This window comes from Acanthochromis polyacanthus, chromosome 11 (assembly GCF_021347895.1).
Source record: "Acanthochromis polyacanthus isolate Apoly-LR-REF ecotype Palm Island chromosome 11, KAUST_Apoly_ChrSc, whole genome shotgun sequence".
Taxonomy (NCBI): Eukaryota; Metazoa; Chordata; class Actinopteri; family Pomacentridae; genus Acanthochromis; species Acanthochromis polyacanthus.
This window is the reverse complement of record NC_067123.1, coordinates 29,990,664-30,010,785: the sequence shown is the minus strand read 5'-3', so window position 1 is coordinate 30,010,785 and position 20,122 is coordinate 29,990,664. Positions and strand designations below refer to the sequence as shown.

At 40.5% G+C, this 20,122-nt stretch overlaps 3 protein-coding genes across 3 annotated transcripts; 2 read left to right on the top strand and 1 right to left on the bottom strand.

The window, feature by feature from the left end:
• Nucleotides 1-2,224: 2,224 nt before the first annotated feature.
• sytl1 (synaptotagmin-like 1) lies at nucleotides 2,225-13,957 on the top strand. The gene is made up of 15 exons (XM_022198697.2): nucleotides 2,225-2,382; nucleotides 4,409-4,531; nucleotides 6,997-7,148; nucleotides 7,259-7,373; nucleotides 7,459-7,516; nucleotides 7,606-7,642; nucleotides 7,723-7,763; nucleotides 9,212-9,331; nucleotides 9,462-9,628; nucleotides 9,716-9,818; nucleotides 10,037-10,198; nucleotides 10,587-10,665; nucleotides 10,765-10,864; nucleotides 11,346-11,551; nucleotides 13,486-13,957. The coding sequence occupies exons 2-15, from the start codon at nucleotides 4,410-4,412 to the stop codon at nucleotides 13,626-13,628; spliced, it is 1,605 nt and encodes a 534-aa protein (XP_022054389.2). The 5' UTR covers nucleotides 2,225-2,382; nucleotide 4,409; the 3' UTR covers nucleotides 13,629-13,957.
• Nucleotides 13,958-15,155: 1,198 nt separating this feature from the next.
• clxn (calaxin) lies at nucleotides 15,156-16,994 on the top strand. The gene is made up of 6 exons (XM_022198700.2): nucleotides 15,156-15,348; nucleotides 15,537-15,695; nucleotides 16,260-16,364; nucleotides 16,463-16,614; nucleotides 16,735-16,839; nucleotides 16,922-16,994. Exons 1-6 carry the CDS (start codon nucleotides 15,198-15,200, stop codon nucleotides 16,970-16,972), a joined length of 723 nt encoding a protein of 240 aa, XP_022054392.1. The 5' UTR covers nucleotides 15,156-15,197; the 3' UTR covers nucleotides 16,973-16,994.
• Nucleotides 16,993-20,099, bottom strand: rbm48 (RNA binding motif protein 48). The gene is made up of 5 exons (XM_022198705.2): nucleotides 19,939-20,099; nucleotides 19,525-19,715; nucleotides 19,285-19,430; nucleotides 17,317-17,873; nucleotides 16,993-17,219 (listed from the first exon to the last, which is right to left on the bottom strand). The coding sequence occupies exons 1-5, from the start codon at nucleotides 20,062-20,064 to the stop codon at nucleotides 17,157-17,159; spliced, it is 1,083 nt and encodes a 360-aa protein (XP_022054397.2). The 5' UTR covers nucleotides 20,065-20,099; the 3' UTR covers nucleotides 16,993-17,156.
• Between the last annotated feature and the right edge of the window lie 23 nt (nucleotides 20,100-20,122).

Genomic DNA, 20,122 nt, shown 5'->3' with positions numbered 1-20,122 from the left:
TCCTAAATGAAATTCTTTTGCTTGATATTGCGGAGAAAATAAAATGACATAAAATGAGAATAAATGCAGTGCCTAGTAGAAAAGCAATAAGATACAAGTATGACACATTATTGAAAATATAAGCAAGCACAAGGCGAGAACAACAACAAAATAATCCCAAATTATCTGAAATAATGAAGTAGTTTTCCACATGATGATGACAGGAAATTAGAATATTTACCCAGAAAACGAAATGCTGCCCTGGAAATTTAGATAATGTACATGAAAATAAAATATTACTCATGATAAAGAATCATTGCTAATGATTTTAAAATACCTGAAACTGAAATGTTTCGACTGAAAAATGAAATGTTGCACGTGAAAATGAAATATTAGCCATTATACTGAAACTGATGCTGCACACACTATTGAGAAAAGTGATACTGCAAATTGGGATGATATTGTTCAGATGTTTAAGCTGCAGAATGAGGAGGAGTAACAGAGTTTTTTTTGATGAGAAAGACTTCCTCAGTGGTCTCAGTCTATGCCAGAAGCTGCTGTGAGAGGTCATGTCGATAATACTGAGTAAAGAGCTATGGAATCACAGGAGTAACATAATGGAAAAATAAATCCATTAAAAAAATAAAGAAATAAATGTGTAAATATAAAGAGGAATAACTTGACAAATAAATAAAAAATAAGAAATCTGTTTAAAAAATAAAGAAATAACTGTGTAAATAGGGCTGCTCAGTGGTGTAGTGGTTAGCACTTTCACCTTGCAGCAAGAAGATCCCTGGTTCGAATCCTGGGATGGGCCTGGGATCTTTCTGCATGGAGTTTGCATGTTCTCCCTGAGCATGTGTGGGTTTTCTCCGGGCACTCCGGCTTCCTCCCACAGTCCAAAAATATGCTGATTAATTGATGACGCTAAATTGCCCATAGGTGTGATTGTCCGTCTGTATATGTAGCCCTGTGACAGACTGGCGACCTGTCCAGGGTGTCCCCTGCCTTCGCCTGAGTCAGCTGGGATAGACTCCGGCACCCCCTGCGACCCTAGTGAGGATAAAGCGGTGTATAGAGGATGGATGGAACTGTGTAAATATAAAGAGGAATAAATAAAAAATAATTGAAAATACAAAGGTAAATTTTGACTTTGCTTTTCCCTTTGTTTTTTTCCTTTTGTTTTTTCCTTTTGTCATTGCTTTGTCCTTTTTGCCTTTGCTTTCACTTGATGGACTGAGCTGTTGATCAAATGGCTTTGGGCGGGATTTTCTGTCCACAGTGAGCAGTCAATAAAAAAACAAAAAAACAACATAAACAAAAAACTGAAAAAATAAAACGAAAAGGGAAAAGCAAATACAAAATTTACCTTTGTATTTCCATCTTCAATTTTTTTATTTATTTCCTTATTTTTTAATAAATTCATCTTTTATTATGGCGCTTCTGTGATTCCATAAAGATCTCCTCTCTGATCCTTCCACCTCTAAAGACTCCTGTGTATCCGGATCATGCAGTATGTACTGATTTGTATATTTGCCCATACCAGCAGAGGGAGTGAACTGATTCAGCTGCGTCTGCTGATAAGAATCACCTTCTTCTCATAAATATCTGGCAGCTGGTGTGAACCCCAGTGTGCAGCTCTGACGGAGCTCTGATGGAGGCCTTTAGGGGAGCAGCGGGACAGCTGGTTGGACGCCCCACTCTCCTTCTGAGCCAGGGACCTACAGGCCTGAATAAGCCCACACAAAAAAAGGTTTCCCCAACTGAGCAGACAGTGGCTGTCGTCCAAGTGTGTTGACAAAGGACAGGACTGAAAACGGGCCTTTTTTTTCCCACTATGAATGCACCCTCCCCCTCAACACATTTCCACTGAGTGAAAGGGAAGTCCAGCACATAGACACATTACTACAATCCCACATTAAAGGTGGTTCCTTGCTGCTGGCTATTTTTTCTTCAGCTTTAAAACAAGCAGAGAGCTCTGCTGTGTGAGTGTGTGTGTATGTGTACACTAGAGTAGGTGTAACCTCAGTGTTTGAGGCCAGGTGTGTGTTTAGCAGGTGTGGACTGCTACAAGGAGGAAAGTTAAATCCCACCTCCAACCTGCCATTTGCTGAAACATCCGTGTGTGTGTGAGTCATAAAGACACAGTCTGACAAATATACTATCAGTTTGACACCCTGCAGCACACACACACTCCTCCCTGTGTGTGTGTGTGTGTGTGTGTGTGTTGTGTTTGTTCCTCTGTGCTCCCAGCTGACTGCAGCCCTGCTGAGGGCGTGTTCACTGCGTTTACTCGGTACACAAACGTCGACGCGGAGAGACGCTCACACACACAAACACACTCCAGGGAAACTTTTCACCAAACTTTTCCCAGATGGAACCGGCAGAAGCTGTCATGTAAAGGTAACACGACTTCTTTTCGATTTATATTTCCTTACGTGTATTTTTTAGGGGTGTAAATCGGACATAAAGGAGTTTGTAACCTGTGGTCCAGAAGGAAAAAGTTGGCGACAGGTGTCCTCTCTCTCGCGGTGTTTCATGATGAGGAAAGTCCCTGTTTTGACCCAAATTACAACTTCCATGCAGATAAACAAAACAGACGTGTTTAGTAATCGGTCAGAAAAAAATATTAAACATTATAGTGTTTGCAAAAACAGTTTAATTAAAATGTGAGCTCACATCAGAGCAAAAGTTACCACAGGAGCATTTCATGAAAGTAAAATATCACAAATTCAGTATCATACAGTATACAAACAACATGAGATTATTTTAGTGTGGCTTTAGATGTGATTGATTGTGAAAACTGTGGTGCGCCCGTTGCATGATATCCTGTTTGCTGAACTAACCAGCTTGCACAGACGGTAGCTTTGCGCATGCGTTAGTTTCAGAGGAAGCCTCAAAGCTCCCAGACAACAAATACTTTATATTTGTGGTTGTTGTGGAGGCAAATGACAGCTTATTTAGAATATGAAGTGACCACAGTTTTTTTTCTATTGGCCTATACATTGTTGACCTCATCATTAATTACACATTTCACTTCCTAGAGACATAAAGGTGTTCCTCTAAATCCCAGAGCCTACTCTACATTCCATAACTCGACCAAGGACCCTCTTTAGACTTAAACTTCATACTCAAGTTCCTATTTCTGATCCTGGTTCTCTCACGGCGACATCTCATGTCACTAAAAGCAGCAGTCAGCCTGTAACTCTGTACACATGTGACAGCAGATTAACAGATCATTACAATTTAAAAAGAAGCTAAGAGTTGAGTTTGCTTCCACATGGTGCAGCAGGTTGTACATTATAATCATTCTTAACAGCCTCAGTTTCCTATCAGTTAATTTCAGCTAAAATAGCATCACTGACCTTTTTGTGGAAGGTGTTTTGTAGTTCTTTTAGGCCGTCCACAGAAGAGTATTTGGAGCAGGAAGTGGTGAGAGTGGTGGAAACAGCTTGAAAGCGTGCGGCGGTTTCCAGCATGGGGGTCGGCAGCCGTCCAAAGATGAACCTTGTGCGACTTGAGATTCAGATGATTCAAGAGCGTCGTCATATGCAACAATGAACAAGTTAAAAAAAAAAAAAAAGGGGTGGTGGTGGTGGGGGGGGTGGTTGGCAATTCTTCTGCAACTTGATGGCAACACCTTTGACCAATCGCACTTGAAGCACTTTTTGCACTTACTATAGGTTTTTCCTTATGTCTGAATTCTTGCTTGTGTTGTACGTCGCTTTGGACAAAGGCGTCTGCTAAATGAAATTGTAGAATTGTGGAATTATCAGTGCAATAGAATTCTAAGCTTGCTGTGTCTCTACCTTATTAACCTGAATGCACTCAATCAAAAACACTTGTCATTTACTTTTAGACATACAAACTGAGGTTGTATTGAATATAGCATGTGTCATATTTATGGTGTAAAGGTTGAAGATGTGGGAAAAATGTACCGCAGTGCTTTATTGCATGATGTCTTTTGGTCAGTGATGTTTGAAGGGGGCAGGTAGGGATGAAGCAGTAGCTTGGAAGTATTGAGATGATTTATAGGATAAAACTGAAGACAAAATATACCAATTCTACATGTAATACTGTGTGTAATTGTGTGTCATGAAACACTGGATGATTGCACTGCTTCAGGCCTCTAAAATTATTCAGATGAAACACTCTGTGCCAGTAGATTGTGTTTCATTCTAAGAGCTTATGAGGCCATAATGTTTTAGAAATACTGGTTTTCAGCCAAAATGTTGCCCTAATGTTGCGCTAGAAAAGGTTTAGATTTCAGAACTTTTTAAAGTGAATACAATAAAAGGTGGATATATTGTATGTTTATTTTCAACTCTGGCACGACATTAAACAACAGTGACAGTACACTGTTTAGTTAAAGATTACCAGGTATGCTGTGTTTGTTTAAGCATGATGTTCATACACACTTCTCTCTCAGGATGGAGGAGCGGGTTGACTCATCTCTTGACCTGAGCCACCTGACGGAGGAGGAGCAGTCCTCCATCCTGGAGGTTTTACAACGTGACTTGGAGTTACGTCATCGCGATGAAGGCCGTGTAAGGTCAGAGGTGACTATTTAATCTCTTGAAGAGGCAGTTTTGTCCCACTTATTAACACTAACATACTAGTTTTCCATAGCAGAATGGTCAGGCTGCTCCTCATTATCATTATGATCTGGTTTCATTGTGTTTCACAGTTGTACTGGGCAATGTTACGCCCAGGATGCAGCAATAGTGTCCCTTCAAAACAATGATTGGAGAAGGCCGAACATTATCTTAAAATGGCATTCACCAAAAAGAAACAAAAAAACAAAAACTGGCAGGGCTGCCTTACTGCACCATCCAGATCCTCGGCAGGACTTCAAATTTTCAGTGTTATAGGTTGGGGCCTGGAGGCTGCTGTTTAGCAAAGGGAATTTTGAAACGACACATGAAATGTGCAGCCACTGGCAGGTTTATACCCGCAATCTACATCCAGTGAGTCAGACTGCAAACATAGAGAAGGGAGATAAATAAAACGGAAAACCAACATAAAATGTCTCAGTGAGGTGTTGGGCCAGTGTGAACCTTCAGCTCCTCTGCTCCTTTCCATGCATTCCGCACATCTCTGTAACTCCACCAGAGGAATGAATCATTCCTCCAAGAGATGTTCTTTTATCTGGTGTTCTGATGGTGGTGTTGGAAGACACTGCTGGTGCAAAATCCCCTGTATGTGCTAAGTTAAGATCAGGTGGCAGTGAAGACTTTAGTGTTTGCTTCTTACCACTTTTATCTTTTTTTTGAGCTCCTGTGATTTGGGAATTGAATGGTTATTTGGGAAGATGGGATGAAGGTGCTCATTCAGAATGATTTGCGTCCCACTAAAGCAGGGGTGTCAAATATAAGGCCCGTGATCCAAAACTGGCCCGGCAGAGGGTTCAATCTGGCCCACAGGATGACTTTGCAAAGTGTAAAAATGACAAAGGTGGAAATGAATACTTCCTGTTAAAATATTAAAGACATTGAACATTGTGCAATATAATGTGAGTCAGCAGCTTTATATGCCAGAGTTCGGTTTGGCTAAACCCTACTGTTGATGTACTTCTGCAACTTTTATGCATTTTTATGTATAAATTTTCTACATTTACAAGACAGGGGGATAACTTAACTTATTAGTTTTTAGTTCCCACTTTAGGTTTGTGTAGTGTTGTGTGTCAGGATTGCTACACAGATGTGGAAATGAATGGGAATTTAAAATAATTTCTAGATCTTGGCAAGTTCTGAAATATTATGCACTTAACTGTTTTGTGCCTTTTGTAGACATTGTGATCTGTAAGTTGTAATACACAAATGATAAACCGAGGCGTAATATTGTTGAAATTTCATTTATTTTGCTTAATAAATTTCAGGTTGTTCATAATGTTTTGTAAAAAGATAGTTCCTTAAATGTGTACATTGTCAGAATGTACTTTTTTTACACTAAAACAAAGGAAAGTGTAGATGTTATTATGTTATGATTTTTCTGATCTGGGCAACTGGAGATCAAATTGAGCTGAATGTGGCTGCTTAACTAAAATTAGTTTGACTCCTCTGCTCTAAAAGGATAAGTTAGACGTCTGAGCACATTGTAAAATGTTGACTGCCTGATTGCATCATGTTGTACACCTCTAAAATTAGTGCATTTTATGTTGTAACCAACAAAATCAAATTCTCTTTTGTGACACTTGAGTTTTAACACACATACAGAAGCTCTGCCTACTGCAGAGCTTCTGTATGTGAGAAATACTCATGCCGTGTAAATAGCTGCAACCAGCTATAGTCCTCATATCAATTAATTTTCTCAGTTTTCCTTTCTAATTTATCAACTGATTGTTTGTTCTTTAAAACTGTCCGTTGTCATTTCCAGAGATATGTCTTTGAAATGTCTGTTTTGTTCAGTCTAAAACTGAAAAGAAAGTCAAACAGGACATTCTCACAACAGATGCTAAAACTGTGAAAAATTTGAAATCTTTCCTTGCAAATGACTTAAGCATTTCATTCTCTCAATTCTTTGATATTATTATCAGAGCATTGTTGTCTTTATCCTCACTTTATCACATAAATCTGTCATTTATTCTTTAAAACATAGAAAATTGTTTTAATTTCCCTCAAGTGAAGGTAACATCTTGCAAATACAAAGTTATTCAATTTACTGTGACATGAAAGGAATTGAAGCAGCACATCCTGACATTTCACTGCAATTTTCCTTCATTGTTTGGTTAAATCGTTAATCAGACATGGCAATTTTCCGTAGTGCAGTTTCTGCATTTATTGACACGCCATTTGAATATCAGGTGCATCAAGGAGAAAGCATCATGTTGTTTATATAAACCGAGCCTGGCAGGTCACGCTTTTTTGTAATAGCAGAGCTGAAGCGTGTGTTTTGTCTTTTAATCTGCCAGAAGTGACAACGGTGAGTGTTTCTGACGTACGCTGTCATCAGCTGTGTTTTGCAGATGAGAGGTTGTGATTGTTTTCTGTTGAACTTGGCCTCCTGTCAACGCCGCAGGATCCTCGAGCAGACGGAGACGAATCCGGAACGGCTGCGCTTTCTCTCGGGGGCATGGTTCAGCGAGGAGCGCAGCAAACGCCACCGCAGTCAATCTTCGGGCAGCGACCTGGTCTGCGCCACCATACGCCACAGAAAGACCAAGAACAGAGGTCAGTTTTCCGTTAATGCAGCACTTTCACTGCTGGCCAGTGGGGCTGTTTTCCACCACTGCTTTGGGGATATCCCAGTGATGGTTCTGTGGTTGTTGCTATGGTAACAGATGTGCCCCTAAATGAACTATTCAACGGAGAGAGCGAGGAAACCACCAACAATAACAACACGTCTCCCGAGGCAGATGACAGACTGAAGGACAGCAAAGAAGATGAGATTGAAGGGTTAGTGAGGGCGTCTGCCAGAGTGAATCCTTGTGTGTAACTTTTGTTCATAGCTGCATTTCCAATTTCTCATTTGTGTTTTCAGGAGTGAAGGAAATTTGAAGCCTATCCCCACACCCAGAACAAACATTCCTGTAGTTCAGGTCTGTGTGTTCATTCATGTTTCCCTCCCATCCTTTAAAATGCATTCTAAATAGCCATCTAAAACCCAGTAAATCATCTTAAATTACAGGATGACCAGAATAGAAATGGTTCCGCATCACCCAAAGGTATGAAAGTTTCTCTTCCACTGTCACTATGCCTCTTTAGCACTCTCTGTACCATCATTAACTCATCATTCTGTTCACAGAGTGCGAAAGGAGAAGTAATGGCCACTCAGAGGAACCTGAGGTGATTATACCACACCCACACGCCCAGATTACCATGAATAATGGCCGTGGTAAACACTGTGTTTAGACGGCCTCTATTCCACCTCCTGTTCACTGCAGAGACTATTATAAATTGCTGTAATGTGTGAGTCCGTCAAACATGCTGCCTTGTTTATTTCGCAGAGTAGTTTAGGAATAATATGCATACAGTGGCTCCAGAAAGGATTTAGACCACTTTTTGCACACTTTGTGTTGTTGATTTCATTTTAAATTGATAGTTTTCGCATTTGTTCTCATCAGTCTACTCTCAGTAACCCACAGTGACAAAGAGAAAACATTTTCTTTGCAAATTTATTATAATCGAAAACTGAAATCCCTCGTTTTTGAAATCATTCAGATCATTTGCCATTGTATTCCTGATGTTGGTCGGATGCATCCTGTTTACTCCCTCTCTGTTGCATGACCCTCGAAACCCGCATCTCATTCATATATACCTTTATGAACAGAAAAGTAAAAGTAACATCTTCATGCTTTTAAATTGCTTAGATGTAATTCTACACTGTTTCTTCTAGAGTATGCAGATCTATGAAATCTCACCTCTTTCTCCACCCGCTGCTCCAATTTTTGTTGCAGCTTGAGCACAGCAGCTCACCTCAGACTCTGCTTAAATGCTACAAAACTACTCTATGCTGCACAAGTTGTTCTATTGGAGTAATTCAGTCATGCATGCGTTGAAGAAAGGTAATGACACACCACAAAGTCTCAATTTGTGCTTTTGAGAGTGCCATCAGTACACTGCAATTCAACCATAATGAGACCGAAATGTAAGATTCACTGCACTCCAAACACCAATTCTGTTGAACACCAGGCATTGCATATCCCCTGGCTGATACCATCTTTTAGTAAAGCATGGTGGTGGCAGCATCATGCTATAGGGGTTCATCACAAGTGCAGGGAAACCAGTCAGACATGGAGTGACAATGAATGCAGCCAAACACAGAAATTATACAAGAAATGACACAAATGATACGCCCAAGAGAACAATGGAGTGGCTTCAGGACAAAACTCGTATCTGTCCTTGAGTTGCTTTGGGAAAGTTAGACTTAAACCCTAGAGAACATCTGCAGAGGGAATAGCAGATGCTTCCTGTCGTCTGATAGAGCTTTAGGGCGATAAACTGCTCAAATACAGATGTGCAAAGCTTGCAGAGACTTAACTGAGGAGAATCCAAAACTGTAATTGCTCCCAAGGGGGCTACTACAACGTGTTGACTTATGCGTCTGAATACAGTTTGAAAATCATGTTTTCACCTTGTCATTGTTAGTTTTCAGAGCGTATTGATAAGTATGGATATCTGCTAAAAGTGAAGGAGTTGGAATACTTTCTGAAGTGACTGTACTGTATATACTAGTTCATGAAATGACTAAAATATGACGCTCTGTGTGTGTGTGTGTGTGTGTGTGTGTTCAGGATGACTTGACTGACGGTCACAACGGAGACAGTGACTCTCTGAGCAGCAGCCTGACAGAAGCAGATCCAGCGTCTCTGAAAACAAGCAGCTCCACCAGCAGCCTTCACTCGGCCTATACGGTGCACACTCACACACACGCTCACATTTGATTAATTGACTATCCGGCGACGCAAGATGACTCAGCTTGGGACGGTGACGTAAAGGCTGTTCTTTGTTTTACGTGTGTGTGTGTGTGTGTGTGTGTTGTAGCTCAGTGGAAGCATGATGAGTCTGTTCAGCTCGGGGGATTTCGGAGTGGTGGAGGTGAGGGGCCGCATCCAGTACTCATTGGTTTACGACACCCAGAAGGAGGAGCTGCAAGTCAAAGTGTATCGCTGCGAGGACATTGCTTCAGCACGCAAGAATCGTTCCGACCCGTAAGTGACGGTGTGTGCGTGCATGTGCATAATGAATCATTAGTGTCATGCACTGAATCTGTCACTGTGTGCGCGTTTTTTCCACAGATATGTAAAAACCTATCTCTTGCCAGACAAGTCAAATCACAGCAAGAAGAAGACTGCAGTGAAGAAGAAGACACTAAACCCAGTCTATGATCAGACACTCCGAGTGAGACTCTCTCTCATTTACATATTACATAAAGTAGCAGCAATCAAATCCCGCATCTGCCATTTGTCCCACAGCTCTTCTCCATGCGGCCTGCAACATGCACCACAACCAACACACTCATGATGTGTTTCTTTGTCACAAAATGCAACATCCTGCAATGCTTTGTCCTGCACTTGTTCTGTTTATCCTATTATGTGCTAACTGTCTGATTCTTTCAGTATAAAGTGCGGATCGGCGAGCTGCGCAGTCGGACCTTGAACCTCTCTGTGTGGCATGCCGAGCCCCTGGGGAGGAATGTGTTTCTGGGGGAGGTGGAGGTTTCTCTGGGGCTCTGGGACTGGACCTGCATGCAGCCGCTGTGGCAGGACCTGCAGCCGCGGGTAGGCCAGACCTGACACCAGCGCGTGCATGCAAATATGTAGTGACGTGAAATTAGCATGCACGTTTGAATATCTCCAGATAAATATTTACCAAAGCACTGTGATGCCAGCGTGTACATTTGTTTAGTGTCTGGGTGTCTGTGTGAGCAGCAGTTTTGGCAGCTTTGTTGGAGACACAGAATATGGGGAGGAGTGTCTCTTGTGTCTGGGAGAGCTGAAGGGAGAGGAAGACATGCTGTGAATTTCAACTAAGGTTTTATGTAACCTTAATCTTTCCTAGCCTCCACACGTCTGCCTCTCTCTTCCCACTTACTTTTTTCCCCTCTTACTTTGTTGTCTTTTCCTATGACTTAATCTTTTTTTGTGCTTTTTGTACTCCCTGTCACAGGTTTATCTGAGCCCAGACTCCATTAACAGTCGAGGAAACATCATGCTCTCTATTAAATTCATCCCAGACGGCTTCGAGGGTGAGCAGAAACCATACTGTACATGCATCATGGATATGCGCTTTATGTTCGACTCCTATAGCACAATGACCCGAGTCTCATACACTCTGTGTGTTTAAGGTGGCGGTCTGCCTCTGACAGGAGAGCTCCACATCTGGCTTAGGGAGGCTCAAGGTCTCCTGTCCAACAAAGGAGGCGCTATAGACTCCTTTGTGAGAAGGTGTGTCAGCTCTGCGACACACTGCCTCACATCGTGTCTTCACTAATCCATCCTAGTATCATTTGTAGTGCTCGACCTGTAATCCAGATGCTGTATTTTCAGCAATAATTAATCAAAATTCTCTATATTCACATATACATTTAGGAATATTTATGGTATTTTTATGATTTTGTTTGATATTTATTTGAATGCTTTTAGAAATTTTAATTGTAATTGTTTTAGGATTAATCATTCCTGCATTTTCACATACACGTCCATGTATCTGGAGTTAAGAGTTCATTGTATTATAATTGTATTATTTGCTTTATATGAAACCACTTGCCCTATGACATCATCTTCTACATTTGGATCTTATTTTGTTCAGATAATGTGGCTTATTTTCAGGCGTTAAATCTGACCTTTTTTTTATGGAGTTTTGCTCTTTCACCTACATTTTTCTTTATTCTTGAAATGACACTGTTCATTCTCTGCACCCCACAAGCTACATACTCCCAGACGCCAGTCGACAGAGCGGTCAGAAGACGCGGGTGGTGAAGCGCTCCATCAGCCCGACCTACAACCACACCATGGTGTACGACGGCTTCCAGACCAGCGACCTGAGAGAGGCCTGCGCTGAGCTTACTGTCTGTCACCGCGAAGGGTTAAAGACACATATCTTAGGAGGGATCCGTCTGAGCTGTGGAAGTGGTGAGAACCTCTCCTGCACTGTACATTTTGATAGTTATATTTACATTTGCATTACGACAGAGCAGCTATTTCCAATACAAAAGGGACAAATGCAAAGGCAAATTCACCTTCAGAAAGACTTCATATATTTTTGCACTGAAATAACACAATTGTAATAATGTGACATTTTTGAATGGTAAATGTTTTGCACTTATGCAGCTTTTTACCTTTCCGTTCACACACACACCAGTGGCAGCACAGCACGGTACTTGCCTGCCACCTGGGGTAACATCAAGTTCACTGTCTTGCCCAAGGACACTTTGGCTTAGGAGGGATTGAGCCACCAATCACCTGATTACTTCTCCAGCTGAGCTACTGTCACTCTTGATATTTGCTTTTTTTTTTGTTTTCATTGTAGGGTGCTGTTTCTTGTTTGTGTTTCAAATGCTTCCATAAATAGTCAGTTCCCATACAGCTTAATATTTTTTTGAGTTCTAACCTTAAATATCACAAATTGAACATCGTAATTACTATAAGCTTTCATGAAATAGGTTAATCTCAAACAGTAGATAATGGATAGTAGCTAAGCAGATTTTTCATCATGGATCTTTGCTTTAAACACCCATACTAAACACTGAAGCTTTTATCCGTAACTTTTCTTGTGTTTTGCTGTGTTTATTGTGAATATAATCTGTGACTGGAAATATTTCAGTCGACAGTATGGTGTGAAGTTAATGTTGTAAGAGTCACAAGCGACTAGGGACAGCATTTTCTTTCTCCTGTGCTGCAGTGCTTGTGGATACCAGCCTGTTTTATGCAGCAGATCTTATCTCTTATCTAACACGTCTCAACCCTCGCGCTACTTTTAAAATAGCTCCCTTATGTTTGTCTTTGTTCTTCTATTTAACTCAGTAGTTGACTGGAGACTTGACCTGTTTAAATTAAGCTTTGACAACATTTTCTTTTTTCCCCTCATTTTTGTATAAAGCTGTGATTTGAGATTCAGTGTCGTCTCATTTGACATTTTGCAGGTTTTGCAGCACTTTCTGTACCCGGAGATATGACATTAAAGGAGCTGCTGCGTGGTTGGTTTATTGTGAGGTCAGCTTTGTAGACTGTGTCATGCATACAGCTTCAGGTTTCCTCTGCAGTGGTGTTTAGGTGATAGTATTTCAGTGCTGTATTTTGTGTTGGACTGAATTTTGCCCCGCTGGCATTGAAGGTATTTCAGATGGTCGTGTCACCAGAGCGAGGTCATCACTGTGTCTCAGTCTCGCTGTGCATCGCTAAGTATCCCTTATTGAGTTGGTCACTTTTGAAATCTGCCACACAGACTACAAGATTTGCTGAAATTGTTGTTACCAGTGAACTTATACTTGTGTGCATAGTGTCAGATGATCTAGTCGTCATAAGGTTGTTTGCGTCAGTACTGATAGTGTTGTTTTGCTCATGGTTGGTATTATTGTGGTTGACATGAAGTGGGTAGTGCTTAAGATCTAATCACTGACAGCTGAGCTCTGTCTTCTGTCTGACTGTGATCAAAATTTTGTCAGTATTGTGGTGTGAAGTGACAACTTTGAGGGTTTTCTTCTTGTAAACAAATCTTTCAGCATAAAGTTGTAGTATTCAGAACACATGACTGTAGACTACTGAGACTGTTTATAATTATGATTTCTTAGTTTCTCTAAGGTATTGTGTGTTTATTTCTAGTCTACTGATGAAGTCATTTACTTTTCAAGGTAAGCCTGCACTGACAGCAAGCCTCTAATAGCAGTGTAGGTTAAACAAGTAGCACAAGGAAATGCAGCATATGTTCATGTTTGTACAGGAAGAGTGGTCAGTTGTTGGAACTATTTCTTCCGTAAGAAAAGCTATATGTGCTCGCAGCTAATGACTCATGGGTAGTACCCGCAGCATCAATATTAAACAGTTGTGTGGGTTGTTTTTAATGGCAGGTCAGAGTTACGGTGAGCCTGTCAGCTGGATGGACTCCACAGAAGAGGAAGTTACTGTGTGGACCTCCATGATCGAAAACCCAAACCACTGGATCGACACAACACTGCCAATCAGAACTAACCTCACACATCGTTCCGAGTGACTCGGACATGTCCTGCACACGAACACACTTTCATATGTTGGTTCAAATGATGTTCAGACTGAAAGGCCACCCTCTTCACGTGGGCACATTTAACTGTCACAATGACACACATAGACTGTTTGTTTCCGTTTTTCATAAACACACAAAGAAAGCAGTAGTGGTGCAATATTGTGACTTAATGGTGTAGATTAGCAATATTTAGCTTCAAAATCAAACCTGTCTGCATTTCATATGTTTTCACTTGCATGTTTTAGCTCAGGCTGTGTATAATCTGTTGAAGAATTTGTAATTCATTGTAGTTAATTAATTAAATATCAACTGATGAATCATGCAGTGTTCTGGTTTACTTACTGAGATTACATAAAGAAGATGATGCTTTTTAGAAGTGAATAGCCACAGAGAGACTAGTTTACAGTAATAGTGTCACTGCTATTATTTCACCCTAAAAGAGGATGCGTTCAGATTACTTGGATACCGGTAATTATTAGATTTCTAGGCAATATAGTTGTAAATAATAAGAAAAGGCATTAACCTTTCTTTTTGAATGGTTTGGCTGACTGCCACCTTGTGGTAAAAGTGTATACTTAATTCTACAAACATACAAATACTGAAGGAACAGTAAAGAATACGATCATGAGCACAAGAAAAGAAGACAGGGTTTTCTGTTTTTTTTTAACCTCAAAACAATTTTTTTTCAGCTATTTATTCATCTCCTATTTATCAGGAAAAGGCAGTGGAGCAACACCTTCCTCGTGAGTCAGAAGTTATCTCCAGCAGATGGTAATGTTAACGTTCTGCCTCAAGATAGACTTAGAGCTGAAGTGAAGCGACAGGAATGCAATATAATGTCTCCACTACAAGGCTGTATGTGTTTTAAATCTTGTTTATGAATCTCACGTCAGTTGGTCACATTAGTTGCACGTATTTTGTTTACACTAGATGCCAGGACCGAAGTGGGACTCATTTTCAGCCCTGGACTTTCATGCCTCATACCGACCCACTTTAGATCACAACCTATTACTATTAAAATCATTTAATTCTAGCCTAATCTTGTAATTCAGTGTGTTTTTCTAAAATATTTCCAATTCAGTGCAAGTAAGGGTAGCTTCACAATGAGGATTTATTCCAACATGAGTGCACATCTCCAACATTATTCTTTACAACAATATCAACAATAACACATTTTATTTTATGTTTTTTAAATTTAATATTTTATTTCTTCTTTTATTTCATTTTTAAGGTTTGGATATCCTTGAACACTCATTTGAACAGAATATAGATTCTGATATTGTTGTAAAGAATAATATTGGAGATGTGCACTCATGTTGGAATAAATCCTCATTGTGAAGCAACTCGCACTGAATTGGAAATATTTTAGAAAAACAAGGCTAGAATTTCATGATTTTATAGTAACAAGTCGTGATCTAAAGTGGTCTGGTCTGAGGCATGAAAGTCCAGGGCTGAAAATGAGTCCCACTCCAGCCCTGATGCAAGGTGATGAAAGGGGAAAACTTCCAAGAGGGTGATTTTTTTATCGGCACAAGCAGACGTGAATGCTACACGGTTGTCATGGCGACGACAACAACAATAACACCCCTCAGTAGTAGGGCTCATGCGGAGCCAGTCCGTCGTCTTGCTCCAAAAATGTCGAAAATGTCCGCTATGAACAGAAAAGTGATACAAACTCTCGCTGAAACGATCTCCAAACAAGTGGAGCACTGTGAGTATCACGGTTTAACTTCTTTCTAATTATCCCGTGCTAAGCTAAGCTAGTAGGTATTGTAGCTAGTAGTAGTGAGGCACACTTTCCTCTATGCACTTTACATTTCATTCATAAATTAGCAGCTGCCGACAGTGCTGAAAGTAAAATAAGATATGTCTGAGAATGTGATTTGTTTTCTTATTAAGTCAATAAAACGGAAGCTGAGTGCCTTATCCGAGAGTTTAACCTGCTGCTGGGGGAGCCTACCAACACTGGGAGAACAGTCCAGGGCCTGGACAGAGCGAGGTTCAGGAGCATTCTGCACCATACCTTCGACCTGACCGATGACATAATAATGGACGGAGGTAGGCATTTACGTGTCAGAATCAGAGCCTGCTTTATTGCCAAGAGGGTTCTCACATACAGGGAATTCGACATTGTGTAATGCATAACATTAAACACTGACACGTAGTACATTTTCGAAGAAGCATAAAAAGATGTTTAATAAAGTCAATATACAGCTTTACAAGTTAAATAAAAACATCAAATATCGCAAATGCAAGGGATTATAAGTGATAAAAATGTTTACGTGTGCAGAAATTTGCAAATTATTCACGTGAGAATGTACAAAACTGCATAGTAAGTATATGGTTGTGTAAAAGAGAATTATAATCCTTTATAAAAAGCTGTGCATCAATGCAATGAACTGAGTCAATGTTGTGTTTGATACTTGACATAAATCTTGCCAGAATCTATACTGTATGACAGAATGAAAGGCATTCAATCTTTTTAAGCCTCTAAACATTCAAAGAGTCAAAAAACAACTAGCAGCTATTAGATAACTGCAAATTGTAGCCATTGACTGACTGAGTGCAGAATGTTTGCTAACCTAGACATGTTCTGAATGTAACTGATTATCTGTCCTCTAGCCTTCAGGGCATTTGACAAAGACAATGATGGCATTCTCAGTTTAAAAGAGTGGATCGAGGGATTGTCTGTTCTTCTTCGGGGAACCTTGACGGAAAAAATAAAATGTAATTTGCCAACCTTACTTTCTGCATTGAAGTGCTCTCTCTTTTTCATAGTTACAAGCTTATCCAGCTAACAACTCTTCTCTTATTCTGTGGCTCAGACTGCTTTTACGTGTATGACTTGAATGGTGACAGCTTTATCACCAGAGAGGAGATGTTTCACTTGCTGAAAAACAGCCTTGTCATACAGCCAACTGAAGAGGACCCCGACGAAGGAGTGAAAGACCTGGTGGAGATCACACTTAAGAAGATGGTGAGATGTTGGTACTATCAAATGATTAGCTTTTAATTTGAATGCTTTCAGCAGGTAAAAAATAGCTATCTGGTCTGTAGATTATTTGTCAACACCTGCCTATGTCATATCTTCACACAGGACCATGATCATGATGGCAAACTGTCTTTTGAAGACTTTGAGAAGGCAGTGAGAGAGGAGAACCTATTGCTTGAGGCATTTGGAACCTGTCTTCCTGACTCCACGGTAATCACAAATTAAAAACTGTAATTGCTTAAATTTACATGTCAGAAAACTTTGTCTCACAGATTGTTTTCTTTCTTTTCAGAGTATTGAGGCATTTGAGCAATATGTATTTCAAGAACAGCTGGAACAATAAAGAAAGAAACCATATTCATGTACATTTTTGACCTCATTGTCTTTATTAAAAAACGCAATAGTTGGAAGTTTTCTGCAAAGTTTGTAAATGAAAAGAAGCTCCTAGGAGACACTGTTCAGAAGCTCATTTTCTAAAATAGTACAACAAGTCTGCAAAAAAGTCCACCATCAAGACGCCTGCTTGATCAAATCCGACGTCGTGGTTTGACCTTTTTCTCCACTGGCTTCAGGTCAGAAACTGATCCCACCTAAGAAAGATGACAGATTTTTAGTGGCATGCATAAAAATGTTCCCATTATAGTGAAGAATCAGTTTCATTCCTAGTTAGTATCAGATTATGGGTACCTGCTTCATTGTGTTCCTGATCAGGCCAACAGTTGTGTTTAGCGATTCATCCTCCATGTCCAGTTTGGAGGGTTCTGGTAGTTTTGGTCCAATCAAAGGCTCATTTTGTCCAGGAACAGTCACTGAGTGCTCGGCAGTCACTTCCATTTTGCGTTTTCTGTTCTGCAAGTGTGTGGTCCTCGGGACAAACCTGACTGCAGGAGCCTGATTTGAGTTCAGTCTGTGTTCAGTGCCTTGGTTTCTGTTGTAGGAGGTTTGGTTGGAGCTTGAACTCTGCTCCTGTTGCTGCTTTGTGTCAGGGACAACATTATGTAAAGTGCCCATTTTGTCCTCTGTTGGTATCATCGCTGGTTGACTTTTATGTCCGTAGAAATGATGCTCTTGGGGAGGTAATGGCAGTGGAGGAAAGCTTGAATAATGGCTGATGTTCAAAATCTCTCCTGCACTGCTATTATCAGAGGTTTGAATGTGTCCGTTGATGATCTGGTCAGAAGGAGAGGTTGTTTCTGATGATGTGGGCTCCTCATGTATTGCCTCTTTCTGTTCCCTTTCTCTTGCTTTTTAACAACATAAAGAGAGAGAAAACAATCTCAATGATGGTTTGTCTTTACCACTAACTAAATACAGCTGGGACTAAATTATGTTTCTCCAGTAGTAAGGTTTAAAGGTTATACAATATAATCAATGTATGGGTACACACGAAACTTAGAAAGATCTCAATCACATACATACACAAAGAAACAATAAGCTGATGTAAGGCTTAGCATGTGATATTATTTACACTGAGGACTGACTGCTGTGTGGCTGTAAGATGTTCAGCACTCCAAGAAAAAAAGTTGCTGGTTTTGGCAGTGCTGGATTTTGTACTTTGGTGTCTATCCACACAGCTCCATTTTCTTTAGGTTGATGCTACAGGTACGGACTAGAGGTACGGACCCGTTAAGGTCACTGAAGAGCTGGCGCCAGTTAACTACTATTTGCTGCACATTACAGGCAGTTTATATGAATGACTTTGACGGCGAACATTGTATAATTTAACCAAAAATACACCGTCTCCTCTCACACTTTAGACATTGCAGTTTTTACGCTTTTAGACGCCATGTCTAAATTGTTTGAAGTCCAGTTCCTATTAATTAGTTTACCGCGTTCAGTGGTGGAAGCGGCTGACGAACTCCATTGCAAATGTTCCCATTTAATTTCGGACGCTAATTTACAAGATAAAGTTAAGGATGTCGAATATGAAACAAACACTCGTGAATGGTGAGGAGCAGCTCTTTAATTCGGCATGAATTAAAAAAAAACACAAACTCGATTTACTGTGATATTGTGAGATTTGTTTGTGGTTATGTAAATTAGCCATTCAACAGAGTCCGCTAACATGAAAGTGACTGACGTGCAGTGTCTGTGTTGACAGACAGAAAAAACGTCAGGGTTTTGTTTAGGTTGTTATTATGTAATAGTGTGTCGCTACTTTTGAAGGTAAAAAAAATACTTGTAGTTTGCTGGCTGTTAGTTCCGCCATTTGTTTTGTTTGCTGTTTGTGCTTTATTAGAACAGGGTCACGTGAATAAAAAGTTTTGCTATTTTTAATAGTAGTGCTGATTTCAACCCCCAAATCGCTGTCCGTGAAAAAGTCAGATAAGGATATTTATAAGACATTATGCATGATAGAAAAGAGAACAGCAGATGACTGACATGACAGGCTCGGCACGCAGATTCACCTCGAATCACGGAAGCGCCTTCATCACTCGGATTACCAAGCCGGCTTATTAATATTTATGTACGTCGGATTACCAGCCAATCACAAAGCGCGTTCATCAGCCGGCTCATTAATATTCATGTACGTCTCATTAATATTTATCGTAAGGGAAAGTGCTGTATCCGTAGGCCACAGGCTACGGGTACGGGTCCGTATCTGTAGACACTACCTTTTCTTTAAGCATAAATAAATGAGATGTAAAATTCTACCTCTATACTGAGCAGCCCTTCGTACGTAGCCCCTCCGGTCCTGCAGCTTTAGCCTGGTGTCTTCCACAGTCTCATATTCTGGGACGTAGCACACATGTAGCACACCACCATAGAAACTCTTCTCGTCCATGTGTCGCTTTGCTGCTCTGAAAGACACGTTTTTAAGCAGAAAAATAATTTAGTAGATCTTTTATACTTTGCCAATAAGACATGATGAATAAGGTAAGTTGCATCCTGTACCTGGCACTTGTGAGTTTCTGGAACTTGACAAGGTACACTTCAGTGAACTCCTCAGCAGGATACTCGTCCAGGGGTCTGTACTCCTCCACAGCTCCGTACAGAGCACACAGCTGGATCAGCTCTGTCATCACCCCAATGGCTGGGACCCCTTGGACCATCAGGTAACGGGACTCTAAATTGATGGTGTACACCTGATAATACGTAAAACAAATGTAGGGTATCAAGTTAATGTAACACTTGGCTAAAGTATATTAAATGGAGATCACGAGGTTTATGCAGGACCATCTTGTGAAATCTGCAAATATAGGCTATTTGTATTGCTTATGTACGTTTAAGATAAGGTTCACCACCTCGTTCGGAGCCGCAGTGTGTCAACCTAAGCTCCATTCTGTACAGACAGAAGGATGTTCTTACCTTAACCGCTTTATCTTTTCTTCCCTCCCTGTATTTTGGTCGAGAAATGCATACTTTCCGCTGTTCGTGGTGTTTGTAAACCTCCGGGACTCTCCAACAGTCATTTTTGTTGACAGGAGCCGCCATGTTTGTGGAAATGAAGTGCCGATTGATACATTTCAAAATAAGAGCTCGGTCTATGTTG

What these genes read in the sequence shown, in the direction of transcription:
- sytl1 (XM_022198697.2), top strand. Translation starts at nt 4,410, where the DNA reads ATGGAGGAGCGGGTTGACTCATCTCTTGACCTGAGCCACCTGACGGAG. An exon ending in TCTATGATCAGACACTCCGA is followed by an intron (nt 9,819 to 10,036) that starts GTGAGACTCTCT and finishes TGATTCTTTCAG; the next exon opens with TATAAAGTGCGGATCGGCGA. An exon ending in CCGTCTGAGCTGTGGAAGTG is followed by an intron (nt 11,552 to 13,485) that starts GTGAGAACCTCT and finishes TTTTAATGGCAG; the next exon opens with GTCAGAGTTACGGTGAGCCT.
- clxn (XM_022198700.2), top strand. Translation starts at nt 15,198, where the DNA reads ATGGCGACGACAACAACAATAACACCCCTCAGTAGTAGGGCTCATGCG. An exon ending in CTCCAAACAAGTGGAGCACT is followed by an intron (nt 15,349 to 15,536) that starts GTGAGTATCACG and finishes TTTCTTATTAAG; the next exon opens with TCAATAAAACGGAAGCTGAG. An exon ending in AGATCACACTTAAGAAGATG is followed by an intron (nt 16,615 to 16,734) that starts GTGAGATGTTGG and finishes ATCTTCACACAG; the next exon opens with GACCATGATCATGATGGCAA.
- rbm48 (XM_022198705.2), bottom strand. Translation starts at nt 20,064, where the DNA reads ATGGCGGCTCCTGTCAACAAAAATGACTGTTGGAGAGTCCCGGAGGTT. An exon ending in AAGGGCTGCTCAGTATAGAG is followed by an intron (nt 17,874 to 19,284) that starts GTAGAATTTTAC and finishes GTTGTTAAAAAG; the next exon opens with CAAGAGAAAGGGAACAGAAA. An exon ending in TCAGGAACACAATGAAGCAG is followed by an intron (nt 17,220 to 17,316) that starts GTACCCATAATC and finishes CATCTTTCTTAG; the next exon opens with GTGGGATCAGTTTCTGACCT.